General features: G+C 40.2%; 2 protein-coding genes across 2 annotated transcripts; both read left to right on the forward strand.

Moving 5' to 3' along the window:
* Window positions 1–572: 572 nt before the first annotated feature.
* LOC101164197 lies at window positions 573–1,994 on the forward strand. The gene is made up of 4 exons (XM_004083349.4): window positions 573–672; window positions 747–802; window positions 880–1,149; window positions 1,236–1,994. The coding sequence occupies exons 1-4, from the start codon at window positions 650–652 to the stop codon at window positions 1,769–1,771; spliced, it is 885 nt and encodes a 294-aa protein (XP_004083397.1). The 5' UTR covers window positions 573–649; the 3' UTR covers window positions 1,772–1,994.
* A 1,366-nt stretch (window positions 1,995–3,360) lies between these two features.
* On the forward strand, window positions 3,361–4,658 carry LOC110017714. Its single transcript, XM_020714663.2, has 4 exons — window positions 3,361–3,414; window positions 3,509–3,564; window positions 3,649–3,879; window positions 3,990–4,658. Exons 1-4 carry the CDS (start codon window positions 3,389–3,391, stop codon window positions 4,376–4,378), a joined length of 702 nt encoding a protein of 233 aa, XP_020570322.1. The 5' UTR covers window positions 3,361–3,388; the 3' UTR covers window positions 4,379–4,658.
* The last annotated feature ends 10,246 nt before the right edge of the window (window positions 4,659–14,904 follow it).

Below are 14,904 nucleotides of genomic sequence, written 5' to 3' on the forward strand. Positions count from 1 at the left end.
ATCAAACACATTGAGATTTCTTATATCCTTTCACAGCTTCTGCAGGATATGTTCTTCATTTGAAAGTTTTTTTCTTGTAATCGTTTGGAGGCTAAAATTGGAGGCAGTGGAGTCTTTTGTTTAGTGGGATTTGTGTGATCCATGTCCATCAAACTTCCATGTTTCCTTTTGTTTTTTCAAATTAAAACTCCTATAGATGCTGATTTACAGCAGATTCATTCACATTTATGTCTGTGCATATCTCATTACAATACATAGAAGGCACAGACGATGCTTAGAGATTGGAGTTATTTATTTTAAAAAGCTCTACAACAGAATCGGTAATTTCCGATACATTAGATCAAAAATATCTATTTTTTTAAAGACATTTTTATATGTTCCACATTCTAAGATCTTGGGGAACCTTGGTACAACACCACATTAAAGTTGATTAACAAGATAAACTGATTTTGTTTCTTCTTCTGTTAAATTGTTGGTTGGCAAACAGCTTTGTATATTACTGTTAAGGTGGTAGTTAGGCTCAACGGCTGACACCTGTGAGTGGCAACCTTCAAATGTTCTGATTGGCTGCTTCCTTTACGCTTAAGCATTTAAAAGGTTTTCGCAAAGCTTCTGTACTAGTGGTAGTAAGGGTTCTCTTTCAACAAAAATGGTTGGTCTGGCTGCTTCAAGGTGAGCAGTGTTTATGCTTTTCTATTTAAAATAAACTGGAAGTAATCTGAAAAACCTATTTTTTCCCCCCACAGGGTGTGGATCCTTGTCATTTTGACTTCTGCAAGTAATGGCTTCCTTGCACAGAAAGGTATAATGTAGCATTTGTGTTGACCAAATGTTTGAAAATGGCTAGTCTTACAATCCAAAATCTTATACTTTCCTCAGCTTTGGATCCTCTCAGGGTTTACAGTTCAACCCCTCCCTCTGGTTCCAGCCAGGAAATGGCTGCTAGTGGATTTGCACGTGCAGAGTCTGGTTCCTCAGCTGCCTCAAATCCATCTTTCCAATCTGCTCCACATGAACCCCCTAAATATGTCCACTCCAATGCTCGCATGGAACCAGTTCCTGTTCATTACAGACCTGCTGGACTTTTACCTGCTGGATCTGAAGCCAGTTCTCCAAAAGCCTCAAGTTCTCAAACTCTCCCAGCCCAAGGTAGTATACTAACGTTCTGTACCATCATGTCACTATTTTAAGCTAGTCGTCTTTGATCAGTGACGCAAAGTCTACCTCTCTTCTAGTTCGTTGGGCGATCAACCCCCATAGACTGGCTGAAAGTCCTTCTGGTACCCAAAAAATGACATCAGAACACAGGCCAGCTGCTTTCAGCCACAAGGATCCACCAAGCTCTCCACTAGCGGTCCAGCCAGGTGAACTCTCCTACATGGAAAGCATGTACAACCATGGCAACTATGACTTGGAAACAGAAGAGCGTCTCCCACCCTCCAAATATTTTCCAGTGCGGCTCTCTCACAGACTACCCATGAGCAGCTTTCTGCCATTTGGGCCATATGTGGATGGCTTCTGGTTTGGCCATCCTCTCGTTGACCACCTGTTGCTCAACAGGCGGCGTCCTCCAGGCACATACATGTTCTCCAGCAGCGGTCTTGAGCATGGGAAGAACCACTGGCATGACACCCACTCTGTCAGAGATGTTCCAGCAAGCACCCAACAATTCCAGCCCTTCCCACAGTCTAAAAGCATAAAGCAGTCTGCCCAACATGCCCGCAGTGTTGGGAAGGCTGGTTATGGTCCCAGTGGAGAAGTAACTGGGTAGGACCAGGCCTACAGCTTGTTAGTAAGGTTTCCTGCTTAAGGCCAGGGTGTCTGTGTCAGAGCTCCCCTAGCAGGTGGATGGAACATGACTATCTGACAGCAAGAGATGTTTTGAAAGTAGTATTTTTGAAGGCTTAATCTTCAGGGTTTGTCTTCCACTGGTCAAGTGTTGTAAGCCTTGTTTGGACTCTAATAAAGATCTCCACTCTTCTTAAACACTGGAACTTCAACATTCTCTAATTTCGAAACTCTTGTCTGGTTGAACTCAACTAGCTGCAAAATACCTGGCCTGGGCAAGTAAGCGCAGCTTCAGCAGGTTGGGTGTTCATGGCTGAACTACTCTGCAACATAAGGGCATTTCTTTGATTTCTGGAAATGTGTATATTAAGAATTTAACAACCATTTGACAGAAATGTAAGGTGATGAAAATAAACTTTCTGCAGTAAATGTTAAGCTATTTGTTTTGGTTTGGAGCCATAAAGTGCTTTGGGCACACTTGTGCCAGCAAAACAAACTGCTCTGGGATAAATGGGGTCAAAGGCCTTCATCGGTGGGGGTAACACTACTGGGAACCAATCCCAACCAGAGCAGGGATTGAACAAGCAACCACAGAGTTTAAAATTGAAGTTAAGACTGTCTAAACACTTTAAAAATAAAACTTTAGCTGTAATTTACTGATGTAGTACTACAGAAAGCATTGTCGATTAACTTTGAGCTCATTTTTGGGTGTTTTATTTTCCCTATATTTTAATAATCCTTTAACTTCTGAGACTTCTAGTCATTCTTTATAGATCTAGATATAAATATTTTGATGCCAATAAAATAACCAACACTAAAGTTTTTTTCCATGTTTAAAAGTAAAAAAAGTAGATGAATACAATATTTTGTGGCACATCAACAGGAGATCTTTTTTTATCACAATGGATTGTGGTTAAACAAGATTCCTGCCAACCAGTTAACATCTGGAAAATAAGTGTTTCAGCTCTCATATGACCAACATTTGTTCCCACAGTGCTTTGTTGTTTGACGACACTGTCCGTCAAAATGGTCAGTTTGAAAGAAATCTGTTAAATGCTTTCAAGCTGCTGGGGAGAAATATTTGCTGATTAACAAGTTGAGCTTGTGTGAAAATCTTCAAAAGAGGAAATGTATTCAAGCATAGAATTTATTTAGCTGCAGAATTGTGTTTTTTTTTGTCACACGATTCATATCTAAGTGGCTTTTTTAAAACCATTTTTACCAAAACATTTTTATTTTACCAAAGGGGCAACATTCATTTGGCTGTTTGAAGAGAACAGGGGAATGATGCATTCTGTGTGGATAAAGAATGAGCTGGAGTAATGAAGAAGTTCTTCCAAATCCAAATAAAAGACAAACTCCCATTAAAATTTAAGGGATGCCAGAGAATAGGGTAAACATGTAACTAAAATATATGAGAAGAAAAAATGTCTATGCAAAGTAATGAACATCTTTGAAAAATGGAGCATCATCCTTGTAAATGACAACCAGCTGTGGGTTGTTGGGTTGTGATTGGTCAGTGCCACTGCTAGTCAGCTGTTGGTCATTTACAACCAGCAGGGTATATCTACTAGTGACAGGACACAGTTTGAGCACTTACATGATGGCTGGCCTGAATGCCTTAGGGTGAGCAGTTTTTATTATTCAAAATCTGTATATTAGAAGTTTAAGGTGCAATTTCATAATATTTTGTTTTTTTTCCCTTCTTTTGTTGCAATAGTATTTGGCTCCTTGTCACATTTGTTGGTGTGACCCACAGTTATCTGACAAAGACAGGTAAAATACAGTTTAAATCAAGCTATTGAGGTGTGTCCAGCACCCCCAGTGCATTTACAAATCTTAGTTTGCATTATTTTTCAGCCTCAAGTCCTTATTCTGGTGAGGGATCAGACCATGCTTCTACGTGGGAAGTCCCTCCTGGTGAATTTGCACATTTGACACTGGAGTCCTCTACTGGTTCTGATCCTTCTCGTCAAGTTGCTCCACATGAGGAGCCTCAATATGCACAACCCAATGCTCAAATGGGACCTGTACCAGCAGCACCTTTACTGCAAGTGTATGGTGGCAGCCCTCAAGGTTCTTTAAATCAAAGTAAATGTTTCAGTCATATTTTTATGCTTTGTTGTACCAGTGGTTACTTGGAATATCTATATGGATCGACTGTCTTTTCCTGGATGCAACTTATCAAATCCTCTTTCCAGATTTCTGGGCGATTTCACCTCCCAGTCCCTTTTCTGATGGTCTGTCCTCTGCTAGCGCACAAGGGTTTTTGTCAGAACCCCATCCTTCTGCTTTTAACCATGAGACCCCGCCCAGCCAGATGTTGTCGTTTCGGCCAGGTGAAATGACCTATGTGGAGAAGATCTACGACCGTGGCATCTACAACGGTGAAAGTGAAGCAGAGGGACCAACATTCCAATACGTCCCGGTCAGAATTCCCTATAGGGTCCCAGTTGGTAGTCCCCTTTTTGGCCCACCAGTTGGTGGGTTTTTGTTCGGCTATCCCCAAGATTACATGATGATGCCATCCCCGATCCCCTACAGTCAAAGACTCTTTATGACCAAACCCATGAAGAGGAAGTCTGGCTAAACTGCAAAGTTGTCTTCAAATTGGTAGTTTTGGTCTGAAATGTTACTAGTCTTACAGCAGTTTTCAACCAGGTTTTCTTCTCAGAATGCATCAGAACTTCCAACTAAGTGGGAACCTGTCATCTTGACTGGACCCAGCAAGCTTTTTTTTTTTTTTTTTCCTCCTGATTGTTCTGCTAAACAATGTTGTACTTTTTTTTTTTTTTTTTTTTTTTTTTTTTTTTCATTGTCTAAATGAGGTTGGCTTTGTTTCACATGAATAAACCCTTTTAAACATTGCACCTGGTTCGTATTGGTGTGCTTGCTTCATAAGTGTCAAGCTCCTAGTGCACTTTGGTCAAAGTGCATTTTTGTTTGCCATTTATCCTTAGCTGAATATTGTGTTGGACCTCCTGGGATTAGTCTGAACTCGTTTAGACTGATAACTGCAGTCAAACACTAGACTTCTGTCAGAATCCAGGGCTGGAGGGCCAGTGTCCAGGTTTTCCAACCAGTCTGCCGTTGAAGCTCCTGATTGTCCAAACACACTTGATCCAGGTAATTGACAGATGAATTTCTAAAGTTTTGATTTGTTTCATGGCTTTAAAAGCATGAACTTGGTTCAACTTTGACATGGTATCATGGTTCAGATTTGAGTTTGTGGTAATCCAAATCTGCTTCAAGATGCCTCCTTTAAGGTGGTCTTTGTCCTTTTAATCCACATAAAGGAAGTCTTTCTACAGTGTTCAGAACGACCAATTGGGTTATAGGATCGCTCAAAATAATTTCCCAAATCAAATCCCACTCTGGAAACTAGTTGAGTTCAGTCATTGACAGGAGGCTCTCAATTTTATAAATCACTGCAAGAAGTTCTCCCATTGCTTTAACAAGAACCTTTAACAGATTCTTCTATTTATCACATTTGATGCTCCTCTGTTGCACCATAACAGCTTCTGCAGTGAAGCTGCAGCAGCCTTTTTCACAGATCTGCAGCCTGAATGGTCCGTCTTACTGTCTGAGCTGATAAATAGCACACTTCATTATTAATGGAGCTACTCAGGATATTTTTACTGTTTAATTGTGGTTATTGAGAGTCACACAATCTCCCTCCCTTTCTTTACCTCTGTAACCATAAAATATTCCCATTTTTCTGATGGTTCTTTCAGCTCTGGGAACAAATAACGACTCATGAGAGACATGTGGCAATTATCTCCAAGTTCTCCACTGCGCACACCTGTCACAATACAGCTGACACAATGGGGACTTAGCACTAAAGACTGGTAGAGGGGAATAAATGAACAAATTCTCCTCTGGTGACCCTTTTATTTTAAACAGTTTCTCTTTTTCTATTAGGCCCTCCTCTCTTACATAAACCTGGATTAATCTTCTATTGGTAAGTTTTATTTAATACTTCTTGATTTTAGATCTTCAATGAAATTCAAAGATGTGTCTTTATATTCAAATAAAATCCGGTTTGTCGATTAAAATACTTTGACACGTGTTTTTAACGTCATCCTGGACTGAGAGGACCAGATTGTTCTGGCACTTTTTCTAACTTCCTGCACCTTTGAGGACAAATTTCACCCTCACCTCATTTACCCGCCTCTAGTACCCAGTGAAAAGGAATCTGGTAACCCCCCTTCTCCAAAAAATGATGACATCACAGTGTGAGAAACCCTCAACAAATGAAACGAAGGAAAAATCTCAAATAGTTGCTCAAAATTTACTAAATCTACTAGCGAAATCAAAACACGTGTCTGGATATCTAGAGGAAGCTTTGAAATTATTAGAAGACTTGTTTGATCCATTGTCGAACGTCCTCACACACGCCACCAGGTCAAGTCCACAACCATAACCAAAGTTTTGTTGACTTTTGACCTCAGAAAGAGGCCGCCAGCTGGAATTCCCCCCCAAAAAATTACCCTTAGGCCCACAAGCAATTAGGGATTTCAGTCTATTGCCTCGTAACTCCTTGAGCATCACTGAAAGCCAACTTGTGAAAAAATGCTGGTTTTAGAAGTTTTTAACGCCATTACCGTAGCGAGCTCACAAAAATGGCGTTGCTGTTGTTTGCACATTTTTTACCAAAGTGTTGTGAACATTTAACACGTGAATCATTGACTCAAGCTGAACAAAACAACACAACATACAATATGAACTTATTAACAATGTGGACGTGTTTAACAAAAACCTCAGTTGCCAAGGAAATCTGCAAAAGTTTCCTTTCTTCTAAAAATTACATACATCTTTGTCCCCCCCAGACAACCAAAAAATAAAGTGGTTGCTATGGAGATAAAATCAACAGCTGCCATTTTAAAAATGTTATTTTTTCATGATTTGATGACATGCAGCTATGACCATGGTGGCAGGGGCAGAAGGAGAGAGTGAGGGGTGTGTATGAGCCAGCGTGTCAAACATCATATTATTACTATTTTGACCATGTTTACTTGCCAATAATCCAGAATAAGATCATATTCGTCACACTTATTTGTAAAATAAGGTCAAATTAAGGATAAAATATTTGATTTTAAATTAAGAGGTTTTTTAGAATATTCCAGCGTGAAAAGCAGCTCACATCGGGAGAAGCACTGGTATGTTTACTTCCTGTCAGCTGTGTGATCATGGGTCTGTGTGCAGAATAAAACGCCAGTTTTAAACTTCAGGCTAAATGCATTCATGGCTCCCCTTGTGCAATTGAACTAAAAACTTTTGAAAAAACGGCAGTCAAATTTGAGCTTTTCTATGTGAAATCTTAAAACATCCTTATAAATAAATGTGATGGAACAAAAACGTTTTCCTGGTCTACTGCTTTGATCAACCAAGATAAAATATTTGACTTGAGGGGTGATTTGAATCTGATTTTCCTAAATCTGCACCTCAATTCTGGGCAATTCTTTTTAAATGCCCAGGATGTGAATAAAGCGGCATTCAATTTTGCATCAGCTCATTGCAAACGGACCAATGCCCTTGTGATTATCACACAATAGAAGAATGAGAGAGTTTAAAACATCAGCAGCTAAAAGCTGGCCATGTTAAGGATGGGTGTTTGGCATACTCTGTAATTAAACCAGTCTGCACTTGATGAAAGTCGATCTCGCTGGCGGGCCATGGCTTCACAGCCAGTTTGTTTTTACGATATAATTGCAGTCCAAATCCAATGAGAGGATTTAATATTGTGCCATGATGAGCATGTGTCCAATATCAACAATGACACTGACCCCCCTAAGATAGGTTGTTAGAAGGCATGCGGGCCGGGTCAGCAAGCCCAAAGCCAAGCAGGTTCTCCACCTTGGAAGAAATCTACCTGCGTCTGTTCCCACCTGGGAGGTCTGACACCAGAGTTGTGGTGACGCTGCGACAGAAAAGGCGAGCGCGGGAGCATAAATGAACACTTAAGCCAAGAGCCCTGTTCTAGAGAAAACCCAAAGAAAGGAGAAGTGAGGTAATGACAGTCAGAATAAGTGAAGCAGAGAATGAAGGAGAGAACAAAAGGAAGGATCAGAGTGAAATGTGCAGACGGTGAAGGTGTGGCTGCACAGAAAAGATAAATCAAAGTTTTGCTTGAATGTGTCTGCATGGGGAGGTGATGGTTGGAGAGTCTTGGCCCACTGAACTGTTTTAGCAATTAAATTATCCTAATAGATCATTATTCTTTTATCCTAAACACTATCTCACTAAACGTAATTTAAGGGAGATGATTAAGCTATAAGAAATGTATATATTTCAATGGTATTATCTGGAAAAGATTGGCATTTATGTTCACTCTAAGGGTTTCTGTTTTACAAAATTTTAAGTATCTTATTACACTTGATATGAGACAAAACAAACCTTACTAGTAACTTTCAGTAAGACATAATGACTTATCTTAAAGACCCACTTTAAAAAAAAAAGGTGTTTTTAACATTTTCTTGTGCCATTTTTCTGATGATGGAGGACATGTAAAGAGAATTAAACTTAATTCTTAATTTTGTCTTAAAAGAGCAGGTTATCACAACTTATTTTAAGGAGTCTTTTTCCCTTTGATAAAGAGAAAAATCTTGTATTCTATATTTTGTGTCTTGTTTTGAGAAGGACATTTTGATCCATTTTAATGCGCTTTGACACTTCTGTGCTGTAAACAACCCATACCTCCCAGTAAGTGGTCCGTCTGCAAAAAGGCTCTCATTTCCTGCATTTCAGTGAGATCCTAAACACGACCGCAGAGGCTTTGTTCCGACGGGTCAGACTCTCCCAGAGGAGACAGTCTTCCAGACCCACAGCTGTTGACTGACCATTCTCGACCACACAACTTTTGGCTCACCCTGATCTCCCTCCATCCAGTTTTCTCCGCCTTTTCCCAGCCCTTTTTTCCCCCTCCCAGTTCCCAAGAACAGGCAGCTGGGTCAGATTTACTCTGGTCTGCCAGGCCTGCTCTTGGGGCGGGCAGAATCCTTCCAATGGGTACTGGTCAGGGCTCGTAGATTAGTAACTAGATATCTACAGAGAGGCCATAGGGCCTGAGCCCTGTGATCCAGAAAAACGTTGGGTCTCTGTGGTGACTTTGTGGTTCCGTGCTGCCCAAGAGCTAAACCGCAATCCTTGCTGACACCCTCTTCCCCGAGGACGTGGTTTTACTCCAAATCATGATTTCCCATCCCCTGCTCTGCGTCTCTCTGTCTGTGACCGTAGGCCAGCACTCTCTGGTAAAAAGGATGTGGCAGCTCCTCACCAAATCTTTTTGAGGTCACTTTGCTCCCACGCAGAAGCACATGAGGGCACTGGGAGGGTCTCCTCACAAAGGAAACTTCTTTTTGTCCGATCAGAAATGAACTTCACTATATGAATGAATAATGGGGCGTTTGTTTGTTAGTGTCTGCAAAAGTCCGTTTTAAAGAGCCACTCCAATGAAAATGTGTCTTTAGCATTTTTCTGATGATGGAGGATAAAGAAAATTAAATTTAAAATGTAATTTCTGGGTATTTATTTATTGAAATTGTTGTGAATCACGAGCAGATGAAAAAATGCCGTTGTCTGTGTCTGTGACGTAGGTGCAATGGTTGGGGAGCCACATGCTTCCTGCTCCGCTCCATTCTGATGCATCCACTTAGACTACCATATCCATGTACGACTTTGTTTTCCCTGTCTGAGCTGGAATCTGCACCGCTAACATTTGGTTGGGGTTGAGAGGGGCTGTAAGCTAGTGGGAAATAGTTTAAATAAAGGGATGATGGGAAATAAGGGTAGGCCTACACCGCACTACCAGTCCCGCCCACAAGTCAGAAGCAAATTTCTAAAGCTGTGTTCAGCTAACGCGATTTGGGCGGCCAGTTTCAATGTGAAGTCAATGGTACTGATCAGAGGTCCTGCAGCCCGATTCGAGCAGCACGGCTAAAGATCAAATATTGGAACTTTGGCAAGGTTGCGGCATTGCGCCGACCAATCAAGGACTCAGCTTTGGACACGTGTTGTTTTCAGTGACTCGATACAATCCAACATGGTGGATCGATCTAATAGGACTCCTGAACTTCCATCCATTTTCATAAACGAGGGCTTGGTGTTGCCGGAGCCTGTCCCGGCTACCGCAGGACAAAGGCCGAGTACACCCTGGACAGTCTGTCGCAGGGCCCATGGAGATGGAGCGATCACGCTTGCTACGCCGGCCCCTGGGAGGCGAGCTGGTGGCCAGATAGAGAGCTGCTGCGGTATGAGGGGGCAGTCTGCTCGGGTCTCCTGAACTTTGTGATACTTTTCTTATTTTAATCGAGACAATAATAAAAATAAAAATAAAAATAGGTCCCCTAATTTTATTGTTTCCCCCCCCCCCCTTTGGTTAATGCGGGGCAGTAAGCCTTCAAACTGGGTCACAAAGAGACAGAAAGATCGTGGAATTGAATGTCATTCAGACACAGAACTCGCAGCAGGAGTGAAGCTCACAGAGTCTGTGAATGACGTCATGAACCCAGACATGGATACGTGATTACCGATGTTTTGGTAGAGGTTTTTAAATCTCTAAACATCATCTGTGTCTTTTTATGCGTTGTAAATAAAATACAGACAATCCTCCATGTAGCGATCAGGCTCAGATCTGGCAGTAGCTCCTCCCACACGTGGCTGCAGAGTCAAGCTTATGAACATTTATGGACAGGAGGCAAGCTGCGAATTCGCCACGCAGCAAAAGAGAGGAGGCGGACGCGAATTTGACGCACCAATTGCGTTTGGTGTGAATGTAGCATAATGAACTCCTAGGAAACGACACAAGTTTTTGGACTTTGAAAATAGATCAGAAGATGATTGGAGGGGGACTTTAAGAATTAGTTTTATAAAATAAAAATAAAAAGGAAAAATATACCCAAAAGGGTATTACAAACTTTTTGGGGCCATTCTTTAAAAGTTTTTTGTCAATCAGTAAAATCTTCAGAGCTTTTGTGGTTTGTTGTATATGACAAGAACTGGCAAGCAAAGAAAATTCCTCCTCGTTTCACTCCGAAACAAACGCACCTTGCACAAGCTCTTTCTATTTTTTTTACCTTTTGGACCTCCACCCTGTTGTCTATCTTTTCTTTCCCTGGACTTTCTCTTTGCCGGAAAACACCCACACTTGTTGCTCACACACCACTCCTGCTATGCTCTCCTGTAGCCTGGAGGCTCAGGTGAAGACAGACTTGACTGCTGTTGGCTTCAAATCAGGAAATACCTGGTGGGTCCCTGCCTTGATGCCAGGACTCATTTATAAAGTGTGAGACTGCCAGCAGCTGAGTTCAGAGAGAATGGCTTATATGTATACTTTCCATGCAATAATTTAGTTTTCTTTTTTTTTTTTCAAATTTCCAAAATAAAACTAATAAAAATTTTATTTTGTCCAACTTTTTATTTTAATGTCAATGTATAATCTTGTAAATTCTTTGCTCTTTACATTCAATTAATCTGTCATCTTGTCGCTACAGTGTAAAGTGAAAGCTGTCAACACTCACTAAACAAGTTTTTATTTAACTTTAACCATAAAAAAGTTAAATTCCACAACTATCTCTAGAAACCCCAATAGGTATTTCCTTATAATGATCGGATTTTAAAAAATGTCCGCAAAAAAATGGATTTTGCAAGGATTCTGTGAAAAGACGGGAGACTTTGTGTTTGCGGAAAACAGAATATGTTTTTACTGTGGTTCCAGGTGATGACCTGTCTTTTTTAAGGAAAAAGAAAATACAGAACAGAATCTTAAGAAAGTAAAAAAATCTGTTTTGCATGACATGTCATCTCATCAAGAAAGTTTTCAATTGTAAAATAATATTAGTTTGAGAAAACCTCTTTTAGTGACTAGAATTTTTGCAGTGTTCATGCAAGTCTTCTTCTTCAGTCCTTAATATACTTTGAAACTATACGTGCTTTAAGTCCAAAAACTCTAGTTTAAGTGATGAGGTAAAAAATGACAACTTCTACAGACAGTGTGCTGATTTCGATTTTTAAATCTTTCTGACTTTGAAATCAGACCTTGGTGGATATTAATAATTAATAATTAACAAATTAACCCCAACGTTCTTGACTTATATAAACTAAATATGCAGAAGATTCACAAAACACTTCACATCCAATACAATCCAAAACCGTCAGAATCCTGCTCTAATATCTCTAAAAGGCATATTTATAGATTTACAGATATGTCTGAGAGTCTTTAATTGTGTCTTTAAAGAGTCTTCCTGCAATTTATATTGGAAAAATTATATATTGACAATTTTTAGAAACCTGAAGAAGCCATTAAAGCACTTTAACAATAATAAATAAATGTATATATTTATTTTTCTTCTCCTTGTGATTAGAAATAATCTGCATGCACTTCCTTTTGTTAATTCGCATTCAAACTTGCTGTCACTTAATAGAGAACCTTAACTGCTGCAATAACAGTTTGGCACTGAAGCACACACAGAAAAAAAGAATTTTAAATCAAAACCATATGATACAAACTATAAACAAAACTAAATGCTTAATATATGGTTGATTTAAAACGTTTTTGGTCCACACATCCTGTCTCTTCTCACCTGCTTTCCTTCAATTTAGCTGTAGAAATGTTCGTTGCTGTCATACTCAAACGGGCCACTAATGCTGGGATCGTTTACAGCTCATCTTCTGCCCCTGTGACCAGCTGCACTATTTCGACATGTCTTGCTGGCATCAGTTCGGTTGAATAGTTCACCTGCAGCTTCTCCAAGTTGTTGTTGTTTTAGTAAAGATCACACGATGAAAGATGGATGAGTCAGAGAAAGATGTGTGACACTCAAAAGAAGCCGAAAGCAAAGATGAGCTTTTTATTTTTATTTTTTTATCTATAATGTCCGAGAAAATGTTTGGAGTGTCGGACTGAAATTTTAGATTGAAGGGAAAATTATTTAAAAAGTGAATTTGTGCTTTTTTGTTTTAAATTTACATTTTAAGCAGTAAAATTTGATTCCAACTTTTTCGATCAGTGCTCCAGATACATAGCTGGTATTTCTGGTGTTAAACAGATATTACAATCTTTGTAATCCACAAATCTGACAGATTAAGACATGGTTTAGAGAAGTGGGCTGCAACCTCCAAAACTTCAAGACCCATTTGGATCACTGAAAAAACACCAGGTAGGACCCAGAAAGTTTTCCCTCTTTAGAAAAGTAAAACACTGCTTTCTATTTATGTTATTGTTGCTATTATAAGAAATATAAGTGAACTACTAGTTTTTCTAAATACGAAATAGTGTCGTTCACATGACTTCCTTTCAAAATAAAAGACCATCTCAATGCAGCACATGTAGAAGTAGGTGATGGATTGCCAACAGTGATTTAAAAAAATGTTTATTTTACTGTTTGTGGTGAATCTCTGAGAGAAATTCTTAAATCTATTTTACCAGAGCTAATGAAGTGATCCTTTCAAACCATAAGGTGTACTTAAAATCCCTGAATTTGTTATAAAATAGAAGATCCACCTTAATTTTGGTTGTGCTTATTGACCTTCAGTTGATTTTCTTTGTTAAACGGTGCTCAAAATTCTGTCACAACGTTTTGGTTGGATCTGTGATTTTAGTTTAGTTTACTTTTATTTACTGTGCCATTTGTTTTTACAGTTCATTTTTAAATTAAACCTTTGTTTTATTTTTCTTTAACCAGAGAGCCACAAAGGAGGGGGTGAAAGAGCCTTTAAGGCCCGTACACACCGGGACGAATATTCGCCAGGCGTTATTCGCCAGCGTTTTTCGCCACGTTTTTTGTGTTCACACCCAGGCGATTTTCGCTGACGATGAGCCGAGCGAACATGCAATTTCATTCCCTGACAATAGATGGCGCTTAATGTAAAACAGAAATACTCCTGTACACAAGGTGGCGCTGCGCAACTTTACGCTTCTTAAAGTCGCTTTTTACTCAGAAGAAGAGAGCAAGTATTTACGCGCTTGTCAGAATCATACAAAGAAAACATGAATATTTCAAGCACCAGTAGCTCCAACTGCTGCTTGGTTCGGGGATATTTTAGAATGTCCGTCATTATTGCTTCGCGGCTGTGTAGACGCTACTTGGCGTCTATCTTCTTCGCTGGTATGTGTGCTCAGCAAGGCAGTTTTGTGTTTGAGCGCCCCCAAGTTGTGTTTTACTGTAACTTCACGAGGCGTTAAACGTCGGCGAAAATCGACTAAACAAAGGGCACCAACGAGAGTGTGCACACCGACGCGAAAAAACGCCGGGCGTTAAAGCGTCAAAAAAAAAAAACGCCTCGGGTTCGTTTTTTTTTTTCGACGCGTCGCGTCGAAATCTACTCGACCAATGAGAACGGCGCTTTTGCTCACGTGTCTGGAGCTTCTGAAGTTACAGTAAAACACAACTTGGGGGCGCTCAAACACAAAACTGCCTTGCTGAGCACACATACCAGCGAAGAAGATAGACGCCAAGTAGCGTCTACACACAGCCGCGAAACAATAATGACGGACATTCTAAAATATCCCCGAACCAAGCACCAGTTGGAGCTACTGGTGCTTGAAATATTCATGTTTTCTTTGTTTGATTCTGACAAGCGTGTAAATACTTGCTCTCTTCTTCTGAGTGAAAAGCGACTTTCAGAAGCGTAAAGTTGCGCAGCGCCACCTTGTGTACAGGAGTATTTCTGTTTTACATTAAGCGCCATCTAATGTCAGGGAATGAAATTGCATGTTCACTCCACTCATCGTCAGCGAAAATCGCCTGGGTGTGAACACAAAAAACGTGGCGAAAAACGCTGGCGAATAACGCCTGGCGAATATTCGTCCCGGTGTGTACGGGCCTTTAGGTTGCAGACCCCCCCGGTCTAGAGCCTGATCATTGCTAATCTATCAAAAACAGAAGTTACCTGCTGCAGGTAACCACTTTTTTTTAGCAAGGAATTATTTTCTTCAGCATTCTTTGGAATTCTGTGGTTCTGATCTGCTGTGCAGAACGCCGGGACGCTGTTGGAAGTTAATGCCTTTTTATAGCAGATCAATTGATGAATTAAAGGGTTTTTGGATTTGTCTGTTGTTGTTGTTTTTATTCCAAGAGCCGGTAACCTACCAAATTAAAAAAAAGAACTTTAACAAAT

This window comes from Oryzias latipes, chromosome 24 (assembly GCF_002234675.1).
Source record: "Oryzias latipes chromosome 24, ASM223467v1".
Lineage (NCBI taxonomy): Eukaryota > Metazoa > Chordata > Actinopteri > Beloniformes > Adrianichthyidae > Oryzias > Oryzias latipes.

Excerpts from the sequence above, each read along its gene's own strand:
- LOC101164197 (XM_004083349.4), top strand. The coding sequence starts at position 650 with ATGGTTGGTCTGGCTGCTTCAAG. Across the intron at positions 803-879 it reads TGGCTTCCTTGCACAGAAAG|CTTTGGATCCTCTCAGGGTT; the intron begins GTATAATGTAGC and ends TACTTTCCTCAG. Across the intron at positions 1,150-1,235 it reads TCAAACTCTCCCAGCCCAAG|TTCGTTGGGCGATCAACCCC; the intron begins GTAGTATACTAA and ends CCTCTCTTCTAG.
- LOC110017714 (XM_020714663.2), top strand. The coding sequence starts at position 3,389 with ATGATGGCTGGCCTGAATGCCTTAGG. Across the intron at positions 3,415-3,508 it reads GCTGGCCTGAATGCCTTAGG|TATTTGGCTCCTTGTCACAT; the intron begins GTGAGCAGTTTT and ends TTGTTGCAATAG. Across the intron at positions 3,565-3,648 it reads CAGTTATCTGACAAAGACAG|CCTCAAGTCCTTATTCTGGT; the intron begins GTAAAATACAGT and ends ATTATTTTTCAG.